General features: G+C 41.0%; 1 protein-coding gene across 1 annotated transcript in view; it reads left to right on the forward strand.

Annotated features, from left to right (window-relative positions):
• Positions 1-1,419: 1,419 nt before the first annotated feature.
• Positions 1,420-22,929, forward strand: part of SMG6 (SMG6 nonsense mediated mRNA decay factor) — a 204,626-nt gene continuing 183,116 nt past the window's right edge. Inside the window, exons 1-8 of the mRNA XM_080924041.1 lie at positions 1,420-1,537; positions 4,413-6,168; positions 6,749-6,941; positions 7,473-7,583; positions 9,533-9,639; positions 9,902-9,980; positions 16,485-16,595; positions 16,970-17,182. Of these exons, the coding sequence (XP_080780167.1) occupies positions 1,450-1,537; positions 4,413-6,168; positions 6,749-6,941; positions 7,473-7,583; positions 9,533-9,639; positions 9,902-9,980; positions 16,485-16,595; positions 16,970-17,182 (2,658 nt within the window). The 5' untranslated portion in view covers positions 1,420-1,449. The remainder of the gene's footprint in view (positions 1,538-4,412; positions 6,169-6,748; positions 6,942-7,472; positions 7,584-9,532; positions 9,640-9,901; positions 9,981-16,484; positions 16,596-16,969; positions 17,183-22,929) is intronic.

The following is a 22,929-nucleotide window of genomic DNA, read 5'->3' on the forward strand; positions in this document are numbered from 1 at the left end:
CACTGGGCTTAGGCATGTGCCCAGGTTTGGCTTATGTTTTGGAGACAAGAGTCTATTCATGTACTTTGCTTTGGCCTTAGACTTAATGGTGGAGCACAGCCTTAAAGTTTGATCTTCCTCCCAAGTGCTGGAGTTACGGCATGTGCCTTCATGCCAGGAGCTCAAAGCGGTCTTTCTAATTCCTGTTTCTCTCAAATCTTTTGACAAAGGCTGTCATTTGTTCTGGCCACTCTAATACCCATTCATTTGAGCTGTTCCCCAGTCATTGTCTTTCTCTTTTGATGGTGAAATATTTGTCACATAACAGGAACTGAATGAGTCCTATATTTTATACTATGATCAAGACATAACTGGTTACTATTTTTTGAGGGTCTAAAGTTCCAATGGACTGTGTGAGACAGGGAAGCAGCAACACTGGAGAAAGGCAGTCTTTGGATAGGAAGTTTCTCCATCTCAACGTTTTTTAAAAGGAGTTAATGGTCAATGAGGTAAAAGTACCAATCATCTAGTCTAGTTAACTTTTTGTTTCCTTTTCTGGGGACAAGGTCTTCTAATATGTTGCCTTGATTAGCCTCAAATGTGCTGTGTTGCCCAGGCTAGCTAGCCTTGAACTTGCAATCCTCCTACTTCAGCCTTTCAAATACTGTGAATATAGGAATGAGCTACCTCTACCAGTCAGTGAAAATTTAAAAATGTAAAGATGGGAGAATTAACTTGAGTTCTAAAAAAGTAATTAAAAAAAAATTCTCAGTGCTAACAGAAATTCCCAGGTCGAACAATTTCCTTCTGTTTTACCTTCACACAACACCCCCGCCAGCAAGTCTTAGGGATGAACTTTGTCATAGACTTTGATACTCTGGCTACAACCAAACGTTACACGGAGCAATTTACTTCTTCCACTCTCCAAGATTCAGTTTATCAGAAATGAGGATAATAATAACTACTGTTAAAAGATCTTTAAGGTCCGCAATCCAGGCCTACGGTAAGGAGACTTCGGCCTAAAATGATCAGAGGAGGCCGGATTGTAGGATGTCTCCGTCAACCCGAGTCCCAGATCAAAAGCAGTGTCCTCGGTGGTCATCGTAGCAATATTGGCACCCCTAGGCCCGAATGCCCACCTGACGTGGGCGAGTCACACCTGGCCGCGCCTCACCTCACCTCCTGAGCGCTGCGCCTCCACCTCCAAGCCTCAGCGTACCTTCCCAGCGTTACACCTCTGCGCATGCGCCCAAGCCGTCTCCGTGGCCAGATCGCATGCTCTGGCAAGGCCTTAGTTGAACGTGCTGAATGCTTTTGCTCCCAGTGCGGCCACCGTCGTTTGGGGAGGGCAGGCAGGAGGGGGCGGGGAAAAGGGTGGGAGTGGATGAGCGCGCGCCGCCCGTCCGTCGTGGTTTCCTGGCTGCGCGCGGCGGTGGCGGAGTCGCCGCAGCTGTAGCAGCCGCCGCGAAGATGGCGGAGGGGTTGGAGCGTGTACGGATCTCCGCGTCGGAACTGCGAGGGATCCTGGCCACTCTGGCTCCGCAGGCCGGGAGCAGAGGTGAGTTGCGCCGCCCAGCTGCTGGGCCGGGCCTGCCCGCCCCGCCTCCCTCTCCTCTGCCTCCTCCCCGCCCCGTCCGTGGCGCTCCGAGCCCCCGCCCCTTCCCCAACAGTGCGCCCCGGGCCTGCGACGGCCCTAGGGAGGCTACGAGACTGATTTTCCGCTCAATTGGGCCCTTGGGGCAGAGCCCAGCGCGAGTTTCAGCCTCCACCCTCTTGCTCAGCGCGGCGACGTGGTAGCTCTCCCGTGTCCTAACCCTCTCACGCCAGTCCCTGAATTCCAGTCCTGAGGAGACACAAACTGGCTTGGATGCTAGGGTCCGGTAGAGGCCCCGAGACGTATTGTTTCCAAAAGAACCGTCTGTGTACCTTTCCGTAGTCCTCTGTTCCGCGGCGGAGTGGAGGAGCTGGGGAAATTGAAAAGAAAGGCTTAACAGGCTAGGACTTCCCTTGCTCAACTCTCCCTACCCTGAACCCCCTCAAGGCTGGCTTCCAATGCTACGCCACTGGAGGGATCCAGAACCTCAAGAGAGCTGACTCTGTTTTGTTTTGGTCTTGGCATGTATGGGAACAGTTGTGATCAGAGAGAATGCTTAATTTGCCAGTCTCCATTCACATTAGAAAAGTACGAGAGATATTTTAGTGTCTCGTCTTCCCTTCATTAGTCAGAGTTGTTTAGGATAACAGTTATAGTAGATACCTTCTCTAGGTTTGTGGCTAGAATTTGTGAGGTTGGTTTTCATTGGCCAACTGAATTGGATTAACCTGGCTGTTTTCTCTCTCTGCTCTGGAAAATAGTAGTCACCACCTCTTCTGGCTCCGCCCCAAAACTAAGTTTAAAAGTTTACTCTGGGTGCTGAGGTTAAACGGCTTTTCTTGGTTCGCATTTGGAGAAGCTAAACTTTTGCCAAGGCAGCAGTATCTTTTATTTTGTGATTTTGTGTTTGTTTTTCTTTTGAGATAGTCTCACCTTGTAGCCAAGACTGGCCTTGAATTTACTATGTAACCCATCATGGCCTTGAGTTTAGATACTTTTCCTGTCTCAGCCTTCTGAGTGCTGGAATTGTGTGCATGCACCACCATACCCAACTTTCAAATCAGAAATCTAGAAGTTTAGTTTCACTGTCCCCCACCCCCAAAGTGAGTATAGATTCAGGCACATAAATACTTGGCTATCAGCTTGTTTGCATTTGTATTTACATTATAATTCTGTACTATGATTTTATAGAACTTGAGTACTGGATAATATTCTCATAAGTTCCTGTCACTTACTCACTGTTTAATAGGTATTTTTAGTAGTCTCTCCACTGTAAGCAACAGATACTTAGGGAAAAAAATAAGCTGTTTACTACTCAGTGGACCCTGGAGAGTGGGGTTATAAGGTCTTCAACTCTTGTTCCTTTTTTTTTTTCTTTGTTTTTGAGACAGGATTTCATATAGTTCAAGTAAATCTCAAACTCTGGCCTGCCTTGAACTCTTCTTGATTTTGCTCTTGCTGTCACTTCCCAAGTGCTAGGATTTGTAGGCATGGGTTTGACTAGACTCTAATATTCTTGAGTCCTTTTGGTCCTTTGAGAGCATGTCACAATCCGTCCATTGGTGCCTAGGAAAAGATCCTCTAGTGGAACTTTTTTTTTTTTCTTATATTCTATCATAGTAGCAGTTAGTCTCAGTATTCTAATGACATAGTCTAGGCAGTATTTTTTTGGAATGATTCTGTTGGTTGTTAAAGAGTTGGTGAGGATGAATAGAGTTGAAGAGTGTAAAAGGAATTACTTACTGTTTGCTTCCTTAGTTGGTATGTGATTGGGGTGTTGGTATCCTAAAGTTGTAGATTTGTTTTGATCAAGTTCACACACTGAAGTTGCAGATATTTCCCCAGAGATATCTAGAAATGAGGCTTGCCATGCATACCATTCTAATATGTGTATGTATGTGTAAGTACATTTACATATGTAATATAAGTAAATAAGGATGTAATATATGATACAATGTAAACATATTTATGCAATGCCGGGAGTTGTTCCTAGTGGTCTTCTATATGTGAGGTAAATACTGTGCCACTGGGCTATATTTTGTTCTTCATCCTAATATGGTAAAAGAATTTAGCCACCTGGAAAAATATTACAGACTGGAGGAAATGCTAACTAGGTGTGATATAAACTCCTGCAATCCAGACCTTGGATGGCTGAGATAGGAGGACTATGAGTTTGAGGTCTTTTTGGAGTATATATGGTGAGACCCTGATTCAAGAAAGAAAGAAAGGGGGCTCAGTGGAAAGAAAGAAAGGAAGAAAGAAAGAAATAAAGAAAGGGGGCTCAGTGGTTAAGAGCACTGACTGCTCTTTCAGAGGTCCTGAGTTCAGTTCCCAGCAACCACATGGTGGCTCACAACCATCTGTAATGAGATCTGATGCCCTCTTCGGGTGTGTCTGACACAGCTTCAGTGTACTCATAAACATAAAATAGAAGAGAGGAGAAAGAAGGGGTTGACTTACAGGTTGTGTAGACAGAATAATTTAATGGCTGAACATGTTAGAGATCTTTGATTCTGAAATAATGAAGTAGTTTGAGGTCTTTGAGATCTGAATAGCAATATGACTTTGGTACATCAAGAGAATACAACTCCCCCCTATTTCTATAACTCACATAGACATAACTCTAACACAGTTAAATTCTTAGCCTCACTGCTTACTAAACACATATAACTCCAGATTTCTACCTTTGTAGAAGCATTCTTTCCTGACCACCAATATTACCATTTGGATTTGTAATTCTTGCTCATTTTTGTTGTTATTGTTATATAACTAGAATGACAATTTTCCCTCTCTCTCTTCTCCATTATTCTTGTTTTGCTTCCTCTTATCAACATAATAGAAAACATGAAGGAACTAAAGGAACCCAGACAGCGCAAAGATAATAGGCGCCCAGATTTGGAAATCTATAAGCCTGGACTTTCTCGACTAAGGAACAGACCTAAAACTAAGGAGGCTTCTGGGAATGAGGAATTTAAGGATGAGATTGTGAATGACAGAGATTCTTCTGCTGTTGGGAATGATACACAACTTATTAAAGTGTGCAAGGAATTAGACAGCCAACAGCAAAATGGCCCTATAGATGCAGAAAATAGTCAGGCACAGGAGACTTTCTCAAAGACTGTTGGACTAGAGGACAAAAGTCTAAAAATCATCAAGAGAATTAAGAAACCAGACCTGCAGATCTACCAGCCTGGAAGGCGATTGCAGACTGTTACCAAAGAGTCAGCAGGCAGGGCAGATGAAGAAGAGATCCTCAGCCAAGTGGAACAGTTGAGGATGGAAGAGGATCAGTGTAAGGAAGAAGCTATAAAAGAAGAAGTTACAAACAAACCGGATAAAACTGAGATAGAAAAGAGCCAAAGTAATGACCGTGTGAGAACTGCCAAGGGAGAAAAGGGGAAAAAGATTGAAAAGGGGGAGGGATCAAAGAAGGTGACTGATGACTCTGTCCAAGGAAAGCCTGGCTCTGTAAAGAGGTACTCTAGATCAGACAAGCGAAGGAACCGCTACCGCACTTGCAGTACCAGCTCAGCTGGTAGCAACAACAGTGCGGAGGGAGCTGGCCTGACCGATAATGGATGTCGCAGGCGGCGCCAGGACCGGACCAAGGAGAGGCCACGACTGAAGAAGCAGGTATCTATGTCCTCAACTGATTCCTTAGATGAGGACAGAGTTGATGAACCTGATGGATTAGGGTCCAGGAGGAGCTCAGAAAGGAAGAAGCATTTAGAAAGAAATTGGTCTGGCCGTGGTGAGGGTGAACAGAAAAGCAATGGTAAAGAAAACCGAGGTGCCCTTCGTGTCACTTTTGATGCAGAAACCATGAGTAAAGACTCCCCTGTGGTGAGATCAGTCAAGGAAAATGTGGACAGAATGAAGTCTGACAAAGGCCCAAGCAGTGGGGGCAAGGGCTCTGAGAAGCAGGAGTTCAGAAACCCGAAACAAGAACTTCGTGATCGTGGTCGTGGTATTCTGATTCTGCCTGCCCACACTGCCCTATCTGTCAGCTCATCAGGTTCTCCAGAGTCTGCACCTTTGGGACCTCGACTTTTATTTGGATCTGGTAGTAAGGGATCTCGGAGTTGGGGCCGTGGAGGCACAACCCGCCGACTATGGGACCCAAACAACCCTGATCAGAAGCCTGCTCTGAAAAGCCAGACACCTCAGCTACATTTCTTGGACACTGATGATGAAATTAGCCCCACATCTTGGGGTGATTCTCGTCAGGCCCAAGCATCTTACTATAAATTTCAAAACTCTGACAACCCCTATTATTACCCTCGGACACCTGGCCCTGCCTCTCAGTATCCCTATACAGGGTATAGCCCTCTGCAATACCCAGTGGGCCCTACAAATGGTATGTATCCAGGGCCTTACTACCCAGGCTATCCTGCCCCCTCAGGACAGTATGTATGTAGCCCTCTCCCTGCTAGTACCATGAGTCCAGAGGAAATAGAACAACATGTGCGAAACATGCAGCAACAGGAGCTCCATAGGCTTCTCCGAGTGGCTGACAACCAGGAACTGCAGCTCAGCAACCTGCTTTCCAGGGACCGCATCAGCACTGAGGGCATGGAGAAGATGGCTCAGCTCAGGTATTGATTGTTCTTTCCTACTGCCTTCCCTAGAGGGAAATGGACAGCTGTAGGGGCTCCTGTGGCTGAGGAAGGTAGAGGATTTTTAGGTCAGCCACTGACTATTACCTTTCACATGAATCTCGGCCTACAACAGCCCCACTTGGGCATGGACATCAAGCCTGGAGTCTTGGACATCTTGTATTATTAAGTGCCTTATCACTGAGCCACACTTGAATCCTTTTACATTGATTTTTATAAGCAACAGGCAGTTGGGAAAATAAGTTTTAATTCTAGTCTTAAAGCTGAGTATACTTTTTACTTTAAGGAAAAAAATGTCTTTAAGAGAACATACAATTTCCAGAATGCCATTTTCAGCTTGCACCAAAGAGCTTATTTCAGCTCTTCAATGTAGGTGTACAGATGTAGTGTTTAGAAGACATTCTGATATATAGAATAGAACTCAGTGTGAGTAGGATGCCTGGTCACATTTTAGATATCTTGTCAGGAAGGAGGTGGCTAGTTTGCAGGAGGTTCATATCTTGGGTATAACCTTCCCTGTGATGTATTGAAGCTAGACTTTACATGAATTTTATTCCAGAACTGAACTACTGCAGCTGTACGAGCGCTGTATTCTGTTAGATATTGAATTCTCTGACAATCAGAATGTAGATCAGATCCTGTGGAAGAATGCTTTCTATCAGGTGATTGAGAAATTCAGGCAGCTTCTCAAGGATCCAAATACTGAGAACCCAGAACAGATTCGGAACAGACTCTTGGAGCTCTTAGATGAGGTAAACTATTATCATCATTATTATTACTGTTATTATTATTTCCTCAAGAGAAAGTCTGCAGCATCTTTTAGTTTGTCTTTTCTACTGGAGATGTTTTAGAATAGAATATTATCAAAACCCTTACCTTTTTTTCTTGGATTTAGACCTAGTGTACCTGTATCACTTCCTTTGGACTATTACAGGCAGTTGGAGCTACTTTTTTTTTCAGTGCTCAACTACTGAGCTACATCTTCAGTTGCAGAGTTCTTTTTGAGCTTGAAAGCTTTTTGAGTGAGAGGGGCAGGGTGGTAGGGGTGGTGGAAGGAAGGAGAGCTGAAAGAGATGGGGAGTGGTAATTGAATCTATTTTTTTAAGACATGGGAGGCTTACTATAAACTGTTGCTGAGGCCTCTAACCTATTACTGTAAGTACCTTTTATATAGGATGTCTGGACATTGATAGATTGTGAAAGGGTTGTTTGCCCCAGGATCTGGTAAGTAGATAGAAAAACTGATTGATTTTTTTTTTTTTTTTTTTTTTTTTTTTAAATAGGGCAGTGACTTCTTTGATAGTTTGCTTCAGAAACTACAGGTTACTTACAAGTTCAAACTGGAGGACTACATGGATGGGCTTGCCATTCGAAGCAAGCCTTTACGAAAAACAGTAAGCCACCAGTTTTCTTTCTTTTGTTTAAATTTGTTCATCTAGGTTCAACTCAGTGGTGCACATCCACACCTTTAATCCCAGTACTTGGAAGGCAGAGACAGATCTCTGAGATCAAGGCCAGCCTGATCTACATAGTGAGTTTGAGTATGGCTGGGGCTATTTGGGAGTCTTCAAACAAAAGTTTATTCATCTATTTAGTAAGTATTTATCTACTACCAGTTATGGCCTAGGCAGCATGCTGGGTGTTGCGTGAATGATATACTGTAGTAGAGGAGCAGGTAGATGAAACTAATGATCACAAGCAGGACACTGTGGTATATGTCAGTAAGCCTAGATCAGGAGCTACATAGTTCCATGTCTGGGCTATATAAAATTCTGTTTCAAAAAAAAATTTTAATGTCATACACTATGATATATTTCACACTTGTAATCTAGGCACTTAAGAAAATGAAGCAGGAAGATTGCCATGAGTTTGAAACCAGTCTTGAGTACATAGTGAGTTCTAGGGTAGTCTAAACTACAGAGTGAGATCAGAAGTCTGGAGAGATGACTCAGTTATTAGGAGTACTTGTTGCTCTTAGAAGACCTGGGTTTGGTTCCTAGCATCCACATGACTACTCACAACCACCTATAACTCCAGTTCCCGGGGATCCAGTGCTGCCTTCTGAGTTCTGCAGGTAGCAGGTACTCTGCTTGCAAGTGATGCACATAAGTACATAGGGACAAAACACACAAAATAAAACATTTTTAAGACAAGATTTATTTTATGTTTGTGAGTACACTGTAGCTGTCTTCAGACACACCAGAAGAGGGCATTGGATCCCATTACAGATGGTCGTGAGTCACAGTGTGGTTTCAGGGAAATTGAACTCAGGACCACTGGAAGAGCATTCAGTGCTCTTAACCACTGAGCCATCTCTCTAGCCCCCAATTTTTTGGTTTTAGTTGTTTTGAGACAGAATCTCAATGTATAGATCAGATACCCTGGAATTCATTGTGTAGTTCTAGCTGGTATTGAAATCAAGATCTGCCTGTCTTAGGCTTCAGAGTTAAGATTATAGGTGTGTGCCTCCATGCCTTATGGGGTGATCTTTTGTTTGGATTTTATTATTAATCTTTTGATTGTGAGCCTAGCCTTTAACAGCTGAGCCATCTCTGCAGACCTTATTTTTTTAATGTATGGTATATCACTGAATATGGAGCTCACCACTTTGGCTAGGCTGGCAAATTCCAGCAAACCTTTGGGTCTCTTTCTCCTCACCTACTGCAATAGGCACATGGGTCAGGCTCAGCTTGTATGTGGGTGCTGGGAATCCAGACTCAGGTCCTCATGCTTGTGCAGCAAGTATTTTACCTATGGTCCATATCTCCAGCCCCTAGAATAAATGTTCTAAAAATTTGGTTTAGTTTTATTTTATGTGAATGAGTGTTTTGGCTACATGTATGTCTGTACACCTTGTGTGTGCCTAATTTCCACTGAAGTCAAAACAGGGTGAGTGCCTAGAACTGGAGTTCCAGATGGCCATAAGCTACTATGTGGATTCTGGGAACTGAATCCTGGTCTTCTGCAAAAGCAAGAAGTGCTCTTAGCAACTGAGATGTTTCTCCAGTCCCTGAATATGTTTTTTTAAAATACAGACAAGGAAACCCAGTTCCAGGCATTCCAAAGGCTTCCTTGAGATTTCAGAGATTGCTTGTCTTACAGTTTTAGAAAATTTTTTTTCATTGAGTGGGACTCAGAGTAGGAATTACTACTCTTTTGAGAGCTGTGTTTATTTTTTTGTATCATGTTGTTGGCTGTATTTTAGTGTTCAAGGTTAGGCTGAAAACTTGACTTTTGAGGTTTGTGTTTTACCTTGTCATTCTGCTATTATAACTCACTCATTTTTTTCTGGTGTTGAATTGTGTTTTTTGTGTACTATACTAACCAGCTGACTCTTCTGTAGGTGAAGTATGCCTTGATCAGTGCTCAACGAAGTATGATTTGCCAAGGAGATATCTCTAGGTATCGGGAGCAAGCCAATGATACAGCAAACTATGGGAAGGCTCGCAGGTACTTTTTACCTCTCTACTCATGATCTTTCTCCCCTGTATGGCATTATGTGAATTGCAGCAACGTATCTATCTGGCTAATTGAGCTGCCTCTCAAAGGGGGTGTCTTACAGTTGTCTTTAATCGGTCCCTTTAATTGTGCTTGATCAGGCAAGGCTACATCTAGTTAGCTTTCTAGTCTGTGACTTAAGTAGAAGTGCTATAAGGATTGACTGGGAAAGAGATGATAGAAGTTAGCACTTCATTCTGTTTTTCTATTCTAGTTGGTATCTGAAGGCCCAGCATATTGCTCCCAAGAATGGGCGCCCCTATAACCAGTTGGCTTTACTGGCAGTGTATACGGTAAGAAATCTCATGGATAAGGGAGCTGTTTCCTAAGCAGTTCCTTATCTTTGAGCTAGAGTTTGTTTCACTATATATCCCAAGCTTCAGATTTGTTATCTTTGCTTTAGCCTCCTAAGTGCTGAGATCAGAGGCATGTTCCACAAACAAGTTTCTCAAGATACTGATTTAATTTGTATTATTACATTTGTCTCTTGTTGACTTATTAAATGTGTGAAAGTATGCATGTAGTGATCAGAAGACTTTGAGATCTGCTTCTGTCTTACCATGAAAGTCTCAAGGATTATACATAAACGGGCAGCTTTTGCAGCAAGCACCCTTACACGCTGAGCCTCTTGCTAGCCTCTGAATTCATTTATTAATTTACTTCTTTATCAATTTATATGTTTTGTTTGTTTGTTTGGTTTGGGCTTTTTGAGACCAGCTTTATTCGTGTAGCCCTGGGCATCCTGGAACTCAATTTGTAGACCAAACTGGCCTTGAACTCAGAGATCCCCCTGCCTCTTTCTCCCAAGTGCTGGGATTAAAGGTGTGCACCACAATGCCCAGATTTATTTTTATCTGTTACTTTTAAACATATGGAATGATTCATTCTTGTATAAGGACAACGCTAATCTTCCCTATATTGTTCCAATTTTAATGTATGTCTTACCAAAATGAGCAGTGAATTTATTTATTTATTTGCTCATTTATGGGTTTTCTTTCTTTCTTTCCTTCCTTCTTTCTTTCTTTCTTTCTTTCTTTCTTTCTTTCTTTCTTTCTTTCTTTTTTTCTTCTTTGAGACAGGGTTTTACTGTGTAGTTCTGGCTGTCCTGGAACTCACTCTGTAGACCTGGATGGCCTATAGAGATACACTTGCCTCTGCCTCCTCATCACTGGGACTAAAGGAGTTTGTCACTACCACCCTGCACTGGACTTATTTTTAAACAGATTCTTATTTTGTAGCCCAGGCTAACCTTGAACTTTTCAAATAATGGGCTGGAAGGTTTGTGCTATCATGTCTAGTTTAAAATAGGGACTTATTTTTTATTTTTTATCTATTTTTTATTATATAGTGCTTTGCCTTTGCATGTTTGTGCACTATGTGTGTACAGTGTACTCAGAGACCAGAAGAAGGTATTAAATATTCTGGGACTAGAGCTACAAACTGTTGTAAGCTGCCATGTGGGTGCTGGGAATTGAAACTTGGATCTTCTACAAGAATAGTCAGTACTCTAGCACTATAAATTCAATTTTGATAGCATCAACTCCAAGATTGATTTTTTTTCCCTATTCTTATAGATCAAAACCCAGTCCTTTTAGTCTTTCATTCTCAAACTCTTCTTGTTTTTGTCTCTTTTTAAAATGTATATGTATTTATCTATTTTGTGTTTGCATATGTGCATGTATGCCAGCCCTGTTTGAATATGAGAATCACAGGACAACTTGGACTAATAGTTTCTCTCCTACCACCATGTGGGTTCAAAGGTTCAAGCTTGGGTCATTAGGGTTGGTGGTAAGTGTTTTATCCACTAAGCTCTCTCTTCAGGCCCTGCTTCTGTTACTTTGCAGTGAGTTGTCATGGACCCCACACTGTAGTTGGCTTAGTTCATACCTTCACTTTTCTGCATTTAATTTTTCTAAAGGAGTAATACTCTCTAGCAAACAACAGTTTGTTACTCTGCATCTTGTTTCTTTTTCTTTTCCTAGGCTGCTCTAGAAAGAAGGTAAGGACCCTTTACCTCCCTCCCTTAAGGGTCTCACTCAGCTCTCAGAATTCAGATCTTCTTTCCCCACATATGGTTTTTGAGACAGAGTCATTATGTAGCTCTGGCTTGGGGGGGGTAGGCTCTGGCTGACTGGGAACTCAATTTGTAGACCAGGTTAGCTTCAAACTCAAAGACTGTCTGCCTTCCCTATGCTGGGACTAAAGGCTGAACCACTATGCTGTTCTCTCTCAGATCTCTTAACATTCCTAACTTTTTGTCTAAAGTGGCTACTCAGCAGATACATAGTATGTACTTGATCATACCTCTCTAGATTTTACCAACTTCTTTTGAGTGTGGTTCTAATCAGGAGAAGTGGAACTTGGAAACTAAGAGGACTCTAGGCTGGAAGCTGAAAGAAGAGGAAAAGATGTGGGTGGGGTGATGGTAGGTACTAAGGTATCAAGTCTAAGAAACAGCTAATGTGATTATCAACAAAGAGAAGTCAGTCTATTTCTCCCTTCCTACTCTGTCTCTTCTGCCTCCCCCTCCTTTCTGCCTAATTTTCCTTCTTTTTCTTTTTTTTTAAAATTTGTTTATTATATATAAATAAACTGTAGCTGTCTTCAGACACACCAGAAGAGGGCACTAAGATCCTATTACAGATGGTTGTGAGCCACCATGTGGTTGCTGGGATTTGAACTGAGGACCTCTGGAAGCGCAGTCGATGCTCTTAACCACTGAGCCATTTCTCCAGCCCTTCTTTTTCTTTTCTTGACAGGATTTTGCTATATTGTTTAGGCTGTCAGTCCTTTCCTAAGCTTCTCAAGTGCTGGGATTGCAAGCCATGTGCCACTGTACCAGGCTCTTGTATTTGTTGTTGGCTTTGTTGTTGTTACGAAACAGGGTTTCACATAACCCAGGCTGACCATGAACTTGCCATATAGCTGAGGGTGACATTAATCTAGTCTTCTGCCTCTATTTCCTCAGTGCTGGGATTATAGGCCTGTGCTGCCATGCCCGTTTTTATCTGGTGCTACAGATCAAACCCAGGGCTTTAAGCATGATAAATAAGAGCCTACCAACTAAGCTGTATCCAGCCTCCATGACAGGTGCTTAACAGCTTCTAAAATCATTGCCTAAGCAACAATATTTGAATTTTATTTACATTCTTTTATTCATAATAGAGTTTTTAAAAAGAATATTTTGCTTATGGATTAGAATAATTGATTAAATATTAATGTTTACTGAAGCTCTTCTCTAACCTATAGAATCATCTTTTAGGGAAAGAACAACTTGCTCTCATTATTTTTTGTTTTCTGGTCATTTACTTTGCTTTGCTTGGTAAGGACACTTACCACTGAGCTCCTTTTTGGTGTGGGTTCTTCTCTTGTTTTGTTTTTTGAGACAGGTTCTCACTCTGATCCCAGCTGGCCTGAAACTCACTATATGGTCTAGGGTGACCTTGATTGGAGGTAGTTGTGCTTCTGTGATGCTTAGGATTGTGGGTGTGAGCCTCTGTGCCTAACCCTTCTTTTGTCTTTTGTTTCCTCTTTTCAATTAGTCCTCCTTCTGTTTCCATAATTTTTTTGTTTTTATGATGCATTGAGTTTCTTTTTTTTTTTTTTTTAAAAAAAAGATGTATTTATTATATTTATATAAGTATGCTATAGCTGTTTTCAGACATACCAGAAGAGGGCATCAGATTCTATTATAGATGCTTGTGAGCCATATTATAGATGTGGTTGCTGGGAATTGAACTCAGGACCTCTGGAAGAGCAGCAAGTGCTCTTAACTACTGAGCCTGCATTGAGTTTCTTTAGGATTGTTTACAAGAGTGTAGCTATCTTAAAAACATTTAATCTGAAAAAAAAAAAGAAAAAACTCAGCAACTAGTAACTGCATGTAAATCCTTGGGGAAGGCCTTGTAAATGGTAGAACAGCATTCTTCCATTGAACTGTATACCTAATCCTTTAAATGCATTAGCATGTAAAATCCTTTTTTTGTGCGCTCATTGGCCATTTACATTAGAGAAATGTCTATTGAAGTAATTTGTCATCTGAAAATTGAGTTCTCAGGCTGGAGAGATGGCTCAGTGGTTAAGAGCACATTGTCTGTTTTTCTACAAGACTCAGGTTCAATTCCCAGACCCACATAGCAGTTCAGAGCCGTCTGGAATTACAGTTCTAGAGAATCTGAAGCCCTCTTATGTCATTCGTGGGTACCAGGCACACATGTGGTACACAGGTATATATATACACAGGCAAAACACCCAAACAAAATAAAACAGTAAGAATTGAGTTTCTTCAGATATTCTAGGTACTAGACATAATGAGAAGCAACCAAAGGGAGGAAGGGTTTATCTTGATGCATAGTTTGAGCTTATAGCCCAGAGAAGATATAGCAAGAGCTGCTTACATTGTCAGGGGACACATGGGGATAAATGCTGTTATTTTGCTGGCTTGCTCCTTTTTACATTCAGTTTGGGGACACTTTTACCCCCTTCCACGGGACGTCGCCACCTACATACAGGCTGGTTCTTACCTCAGCTGAACATGGCTCACATTTTTGTTGTCTCTTAACATTTTTCAACTTTTCTGTCTCCTCCAATCAGTCATTTAGTGAACTTCATGTGTTGAGAACATGCGTGTGTGTAATCCTTTTTAGGGTGCTGTGAGTGAGTTAAACTTAAAAAATTAAGATAACATTTGGCAAGTGACAGGAGAAATGGTCTTCAGCAGTAGCTCTCAACCTTCCTAGTGCTTTGACTCAATACAGTTTCCCATGTCGTTGTGGTGATCTCCCACCCTCAATCATAAAATTATTTTCATTGTTACTTCATAACTAATTTTGCTACTGTTGTGAATCACAATGTAAATATGTGGTAGGCAGGACATCTGATATGCAACCCCTGTGAAAGGGTCCTTCAATCCCCAAAGGTTGAGAACTGCTGGCCTAGAAGTTAGGAATTTTGCTGCTCTTTGTAGATCAGGATTGGTTCTCAGCACCAATCAACATCTGGTGGTTTATAACCTGCTGTTACTCAAGTTCCAGAGGTTCTGATACCCTCTTCTACTCTTTGGTGTTACTGTGTTCATGTACATTATCCTTCTCCAACACACATGTATATACAAAATTAAAAAGAAAGTAAATATGGCACAATGATAGTTTTTTGGTTTTTGGTTTTTTTTGAGATAAGATTTTGTTTGTTTGTTTTCGAGGTAGGGTTTCTCTGTGTAGCCTTGGCTGTCTTGGAACTAGGCTCTCTAGAACAGGTTGGCTTTGACTCAAAGATCCAAATATGTCTGCCTCTCTAGTGCTGGGATTAAAGGTGTGTGCCACCATATCCCAGTGAGGCGATGATCTGTGTAGCCCAAACTAGTCTTGAACAAGTATGAATGATCCTGAACAATTCTGTTCTTCTCAAATTCTTGGCATCTGGGTCCTATTTACAGTCACAGTTGTAGATAATGATTTCAAGTTTTAGAAATTCTTAAATGTAAAAAGTGGAGTTGATAGAATAGTTTGAAGAGAAGTGAGTTGGTGTAAGCAGAGATTAGTTTGAACTGGGACGATTATGAAATATCTGAATATACTTGTGTTTCAGATGTTGTGCTGGCTGTCTTATGAATTATGGAATTTCATATTCATATAACTACGTATGTGCAAACATTAACAGTTTTTGCAAATAAGAAGACCTCTCTTGGTAAACCATGTTTAATAAGTATGGAACCAAATTCAAACTTAGGCACTTGACTTTAAAACCTGGGCCAATAGCCATGCTAGATAAATATTAGATCAAAAACTTTGAAGAGTGAAATGCTGAGAGATAAGATTTTTTTTTTTTTTTTTTTTTTTTTTTTACTGTTTGAGACATTACTGGTGAAAATGTATATGATGTTGGAGAGTCACTACAATGGTCTGATATTCTCCTTTGTGCATTCGTTATTGTCAGCCTGCTTGCCAGTCTGCACATCTTTCTTCCTTCCATCTGTCTGTCTGTCTTCTCCCTCTCTTCCTCCCTTCTTTCCATGTGAAACTGAATCCAGAAACTCTTTTTCATAAGCTATACTTTGAGTATTTCCACTGCCTTCTCTCTGAAGTGTCGCTGTACACTACAGATGCTCCGTAGGCTTGGATTGCCAGTTTCTTGCAGTTGGGAGCTGTTCGGGGCACCACAATGTAAGCAGGAATTCCTGGGTGGGGAAGAACATGATTAGTATGAGGGCTATTGGACATTCTCTAAAAACAAAACATATTGCTATTTATATCTTAAGAGATTTTCTCTGCTTATTTTTCTTCCATATGAAGATCTGGTTCTCAGAGTACCTCTGCATATAAGATAAAGAACCATATTGGTCAAGAAAAATTACCTTGGCTTTTCAAGTGGCTTGCATTCTGGTTCTTGCTGGAATTCCTTACAGTTGGAGGGACAGGGCAGGAGAGATAACAGTGTTTCTTGTGTCAGCTGGGTGTTCTGGTGTCAGAAAGAAAGCTGAGCTTGGCCAGGTGGTACAAATGAATATCCAGCTACTGGGGAGGGGAAGCTTAGACAGGAAGGTCACAAGTTCAAGGCTTGCTTGGATTACAGAAGTTCAAGTGGGTACCAGATTGGGTAGATTAGTGAGACTCTACCTCAAAGTAAACTTTAAAAAAAAAAAACTGGGGCCATAGTTCAGTGTTAGGGTGTATACCTCGTAGCCTCTTCTGTATAAGTCCCCAAATTCAATCACCAGTACTTTTTTATAAAAGGGAAAAAACAAAACAAACAAACAAACAAAACTGTCAGTTGACCAGGTATCTCTGACTTCTTTCTAGAGGAGGAAGCTTGATGCCGTATATTACTATATGCGCAGTTTAGCAGCCAGCAACCCTATCCTGACTGCCAAGGAGAGTCTCATGAGTTTATTTGAGGAGACTAAACGAAAGGTAAGTAAGAGTGCATGTGGACCTCCCCTTCCTAGGAAAATGCATGTCCTCTGAGCTGAGTGTGTGAGATGACAAAACACATCCTCACATAGACCCTCTGGGCTTCACTGACGAATTATCAGTTGGTTCCTGCAAAGAACGGATATTAAATTCAATCTTCAGGAGGGTTTTCAGGGCCTTTAGAGTGTACCTGTTCCAAAGCATTTAGTTTACAGCATTAATGAAATCTATATGGCAGCAGAGATAGTTTCTGCCACTTTGGCACTGTAGCAGAATCCTTAGATTTGTACAGTCTTTAGACTGCAGACACAGGTGATAGAGGGGTCTTCCATTAGCTGACTAGGAGAGTCTGAGCTTGTATGTCTGTTGTATAGGCCGAACAAATGGAAAAGAAGCAGCATGAGGAATTTGATCTGAGCCCTGATCAGTGGCGTAAAGGAAAGAAGTCTACTTTCCGGCATGTTGGGGATGACACCACTCGCCTGGAGATCTGGATTCATCCATCACATTCACGGTCCTCCCAGGGCACTGAGTCTGGGAAGGATTCTGAGCAGGAGAATGGTCTTGGCAGCCTGAGTCCCAGTGATGTAAGTTCCTGAGAATGATGCAGTAAGCCAGACTAGGTCAGCAAGTCTGTCTCAGGTCATGCAATTCTGTGCAAGCTGGGGCTGAGGCATAGACAGTCCCAGCTTTAAGACAGTTATCTATTTATTTAAAGAAAAAGGATTGTCTTTTGTATACCAGGCTGGCCTGTGTAGCCCAGACTGGTCTCTTAACTATGACAGTCCTCCTATCTGACTTGCTCATATAGCGGTGAGCCACAATGCTTAGCAACCCCCACTTATTCTGGAGAATACTACCTACTAACTCTAGGTTCCCTTAATGCCTCCTTGGTTCTTACAGATCCATTTATCTTTAACATGTGCTTCTCATACTCACCACAATGTGGCACTGTAGAATTTAGTAAATGTAGAATTAGAAATTGTTTTTGTGCTATGAGTTGGGCATCACAAGTTTGTATGAGAATTTGCTGAGATTTGGTACTTTGCTGAGATAATGTACTTGATCTTGGTTGGCTTTCTATTTGGAATATGAACTAAAGCATCATGGGTAGGTTGGTTAGTCTGTTTTGTGATCAGCCATTATTTATTTATTTATTTTTGTTTATTTATTTAGATTTGTTTATTTTTATGTGTGAATGTTTTACTTGTATTACATATATGCACTATAATGAAAGTCTGGTGCCAGAGGCAGTCAGATGGGGTCAGACCCCCTGTATCTGGAGTTAAAGAGGCTTATGAGCCATTGTGTGGGTGCTGGGAACTGCAAGAATAGTCACTGCTCTTAACCACTGAGCCATCCCCAAGCCTTTTATGAGATAACCTCTTCTGGCTTAGAGTGTGCCAGGCTAATGATTCAGAAAATAGTATCTTCCCTTGTTTTCAAGGTAGCATTCTAATAGAGAGAGCAGGTAGTTAGTCTGAAGTGTAATGGACTTTGTTTAGGGGTATGTACCTGTGAGAACAGTAGTCATTCGTCGGTTGAAGTGTGAAGAATGAATAGACGTTAGCAAGAGAGGAGGGAAGTAGGATGGTAAAGTACATCCCAGGCAATAGACTAGCCACAGATTCCTGAGCTTAGGGAAAAAGAATATGGAGAAAATTGTTCAGTGAGCGGAATTCATTTAGTTACAGAAAGTTTTGAACCAATAAATGGTTTCAGAGATGGAAAGATATGTGTCAAAGAGCTTGGTTAGATGAGGGGAGCTCAGAGAGAAGAATCAAGAGTAGTACTTTGGTGGCTTACCTAGTACTTTCTAGGCTAAACTGAGCTATGGTATGAGATCCTCTCAAAAAACATTAACAACAAAACTCTACAGAACCATTCCCGTAAACAAAATAAAACCAAGTAGATGGTGGTCAGTTTCTTAAGGTGGACTATAATAGTAGACCAGGTTTTAGGACAATGATTATGGGTTTAATTTTAGAGCTGCTGCATTTGTCATTGTGTGGGACATTGAAGTAAAGGTACTCATATGATTGATAATAGGTGAATGAAACTGAGGAGAGTGGTTTGGATCAAAGAATATTTCTTGTTTTGGGGCTAGAGATGGAACCCAAGATTGTGTGATTACTAGGCAAATACTTTCTATTATTAAACTGTATTCCTAGTCCTGAAAAGGACTAATTCTGAAGGCATCTTGCTAGATGATAATGACACCATGAGAGTCGAATCATTTGTTTTAAGAATAGGTGGTTGGCATGGTGGTAAGGGTGCCTGGAGCCAAATCCTATCATCTGAGTCCCATTCCTGGGACCCACAGTAGGAGAGAATGGACTCTCATTAGTTGTCTTCTGACTGCTGCATATGTGCTGTGATGTACATTTATTCATTCTTCTGTGTGTGCCATGATGTACATTTATTCATTCTTTTTTTATTGTTTTTGAGACAGCATCTCATACTGTAGCCCCCTGGCCTCTAACTCATGACAATCCTTCTGCCTCTGACTTCTGGGTACCAAATTACAGGTATGAGTTACTGTGTTTCACTCTTTTGGGTTTGATTTAAAGTTTTTATTTGTCTTCCTGTTTCCTTCTTATTCTTTAGCTGTTTTGTGGATGATTTGGAAAGTATCAATTGATAATGAAACTCATTCACTTATTGTGTGTCTTGGTGTACTGGTGTACATGGAGGCTCCCTGCTAGCGTGTTTTCTAGGATTTGTTTTGGTTCCTGAGTTTGAATCACTCACTGCTGCTTTGGCTGCTTTGGATATTACAGCCCAAACTGAAAGCCCATTTAACTAACAGATATGTTGTCTTTTTGGGTAGGACTATGCTGTTTAATTTTTTACTTTATTTATTATTGTGTCTATATGTATACATACATGATATCTGTGGCTTATGTACCATGGCCCTCAAATGGCAGTCGGGGCAAAGTTGTGGCCTCAGTTCTCTCCCCCACCCTTAGGTGGGCTCCAGGGATTGAAACCAGCTGGGCAGGCTCGCACAGCAAGGGCCTTTACTACTGAGCCACCCTCAAGTCATCTTAAATGAAAGAAGACAGTTTGAGAAAAGATTTTGTGGCTTTCTTTGATGTTGGCCTCACAATTGGGGAACATATCTTATGCAGATATAACTAATCTTTTATAGAAATATCTTTTCAGTAGTTGTAGTGGCTGGGCATAGAACTTAGTGGTAGGACGGTTACTTTCATATATAGTCACCTACTTGAAGCTCAGTTCCACCAATGAAAAAGAGGAGTAGTAGTTATGCAACTCTGGTTTTATAATGCATGTCTCAGAATAAATTTTCAGCAAGTAAGCTGTCATTAACTCTATTACTTTATTAGTTTTTTTGTGTGTATATTTGTGTGAGGTTTATGTACAAGTATGTGTCTGTGTGCTTGAGTGTACATGTGCAGGTGCATATGGAGGCTGGAAGAAGCTACCCGATTGCTCTGGAACTGGTGTTTAAGGCAGTTGTGAGTCACCTGAAGTCACCTGAAATATGTGACAGCATCAGAACTCTAGAAGAATAGCAAGCACTCTTAAACAGAGCCATCTCTTCAGCCTTACAGTATTTGTATAATAGAAGTAATATTAATCTATCACCTCTTTCAAATCAAAAATACATACATAGTTTGTTGTGAAAGTCACTTACATTCCTACCTCCTTAGACAACATTGTGACTCGGTATTTGGTAGATAAAACTTTAGATCTTTTATTTTAATAGTTTATAAGTTGTGCATGTAAGTGCATACTTTCAAATATGAAATAACTCCCCAACCGTGTGTGTGTGTGTGTTACTGTCAGTTGAAATCTGACATGTATCATATATGATAAGCATTGTTCTACCACTGAGCTATCCTCCCAGTCCTAAAATACATTATTTAACAAAATTCATCTATGTATAGTAATCTGTAGTTTGCTTTTTAAAATTATCAGTTGAATATACAGTCAGTTGTATTGTAATGTAACACACATGTTCCTGAAAGTCACTAAGTTGTACAATATTGTGTTTTACAAGGTTTATGGGGAAATGGAGTTGTAGCCTGACACACAAGAAATTTACTCAGTGACATATTGAAGAAAAAAGGAGATAGAAGCCTAATTAAGAGCAGCCTTTTAATTTTATATGTGTTAAATGTTTACTAAATATGTTAATACTATTACTATGCTTATTAAATAATGTAAAAAGAAAGTTTTCTGTGGAGTTAGCTGCTGTAGGGTTTCAGTTGTGAGTTCCTGGGAAAGGCAGCTCTTAGGAAGTCAGAAGGGCAAGTATCGCACTGGCAAGTGCACTGGTGTGGCTCACTGCCGGATGGTCAAGTATGGATGAGGGTGGTGGCATGTTTATAATCTCTGTGTGTGTTTTATGTGCTAGTGTGCAGCTTTGTTTAGCTGGACAATTTTCCAGCAACTCAGTCTGTAGTCTAAGATGGCCTTGAATGCTTTTCATTTGTTTTTATTTGTTTTTTGAGATAAGGTTTCTCTATGTAGCCTTGACTGTCTTGGAACCTGGTTCTGTAAGACCAGCCTGGCTTTGAATTCTCAGAGATCCATACCTGCCTCTGCCCCCTAAATGCTGGAATTAAAGGCATACACTACCACCTCCACTGCTGCCTGGCATGACCTTGAACTTTTGACTTTCCCATTCTCCAGAGTGCTGGGAATGTGTCATGGCTTCTTGTGAGCAGAATCACATATATCTAGCACGAAATTTACATTAGGGTAAAAATGTTCCTTAATGCACTTGATTATGATAAAACAAATACCTGTTCTCATTTTTGTTCTGGTTGTATTGTTTGTTGTATTGACTCTAACCTAGAGTCTCATGTGTTATGCTAGCTCTCCTGCTGAGCTGTATGTGTCTCTTGCTCCAATTTTGATATGAATACTGTACAGAGATGCTTCACTTGGTGTCTTCTTAGTGTGTTCTTTTTCTATCGTAAGTTCTTAATTTGGCTATATATTTTATTACAAACAAACATATTATGTATTTTGCTTGTTTTTTGAGACAAGATGTCTTTGTAGCCCTTGGGTGCCCTGAAACTTGCTTTGTATCTGGCTGACCTGAACTCACAGTGATCTGCCTTCCTTGCCTCCCCAGTGTTGGGATTAAATGATTGCCTCACTGTGCCCTGCCATATGTCATTTATTACTTATATCATTTCAGTTTATTTTTGTGCATTATCTTTCATATTAGCTGTTCAGTTTTGAGTATTAGCAGCCCTAATAAGATTGTCTCCTTTGACTATTTCTAGAATTTCCAGCATAAATGATTAGAATTCTATGAATAGGCAGAAAGTTTGACTTACTGTGATTATTAATAATGATAATGATGTCCCAATCAGTTTGTTCTGAATCTGTCAGGTATGGGTTTTAGTTCTCTCCTCTCTGAATGATTGTGGGAGGGTTAGATTGTGGGTTGTTGGTTTTAAATCTTGAGATGTGGTGTAGGTTGAACATCTGGCTTGATAGGACAGCCAAATGCAAGTGGTATCCTATTAAGATTCCCATTAAAAAACCCCTGCCAAATAAACTGTTCAGGTGGTGTTGAGAGAGTTCTGGGCATTTGTGGCAGCTCTTCCTGTGCTATGCTTCAGACTATAGGAGTACTTATTATCTGAACCATGGGATGTTGCTAACAATGAATTAATCAAGAAAGTTATTTTACAGCAACAGAAATAATTTTCATTTTTTAAAGATTTATTTATTTATTTTATGTATGTTAATACACTGTTGCAGACACACCAGAAGAGGGCATCAGATCCCATTACAGATGGTTGTGAACCACCATGTGGTTGCTGGGATTTGAACTCAGGTCCTCTGGAAGAGCAGTCAGTGCTCTTAACCACTGAGCAATCTCTCCCCCCCTGCCTTTTCTTATTATTGGATAGTGTGATACAATATTTTTTATTGGTACTTTATTTATTTACATTTCAAATGCTGTCCCACTTCCTGGTCTCCCCCTCCACAAACTCTTCATCCTATTCCCCTCCTCTTCAGTCCTGTTTTTTTTGAAGCATCTGATTCCTCTGTTTTTAGCATTTTGTATAGACCATAATGCCTGTGATGTGCCAGGGAAGGACGAAGTGCTGATAACAGTTTGTCCCTGAAATTTTAGTATCCTGTGCTCCACAACCATCTGTCCTGTGTGCTCTCCTAGCTTTCCCCATACTCAAGGGTGGAGGTCAGAGGATGGCTTGGTGGAGTTTGTTCTGTTTTTTCACCTCTATGTGGGTACCAGGGTTGTCCTTACTGGCTGAGTTATCTGGCCAGCCCCAGTTTTGGTGTTTTGTTATGTTTTGTTTGTTTTGAGACAGTGTTTCAC

This window comes from Micromys minutus (genome assembly GCF_963924665.1).
Source record: "Micromys minutus genome assembly, chromosome: 10".
NCBI lineage: Eukaryota > Metazoa > Chordata > Mammalia > Rodentia > Muridae > Micromys > Micromys minutus.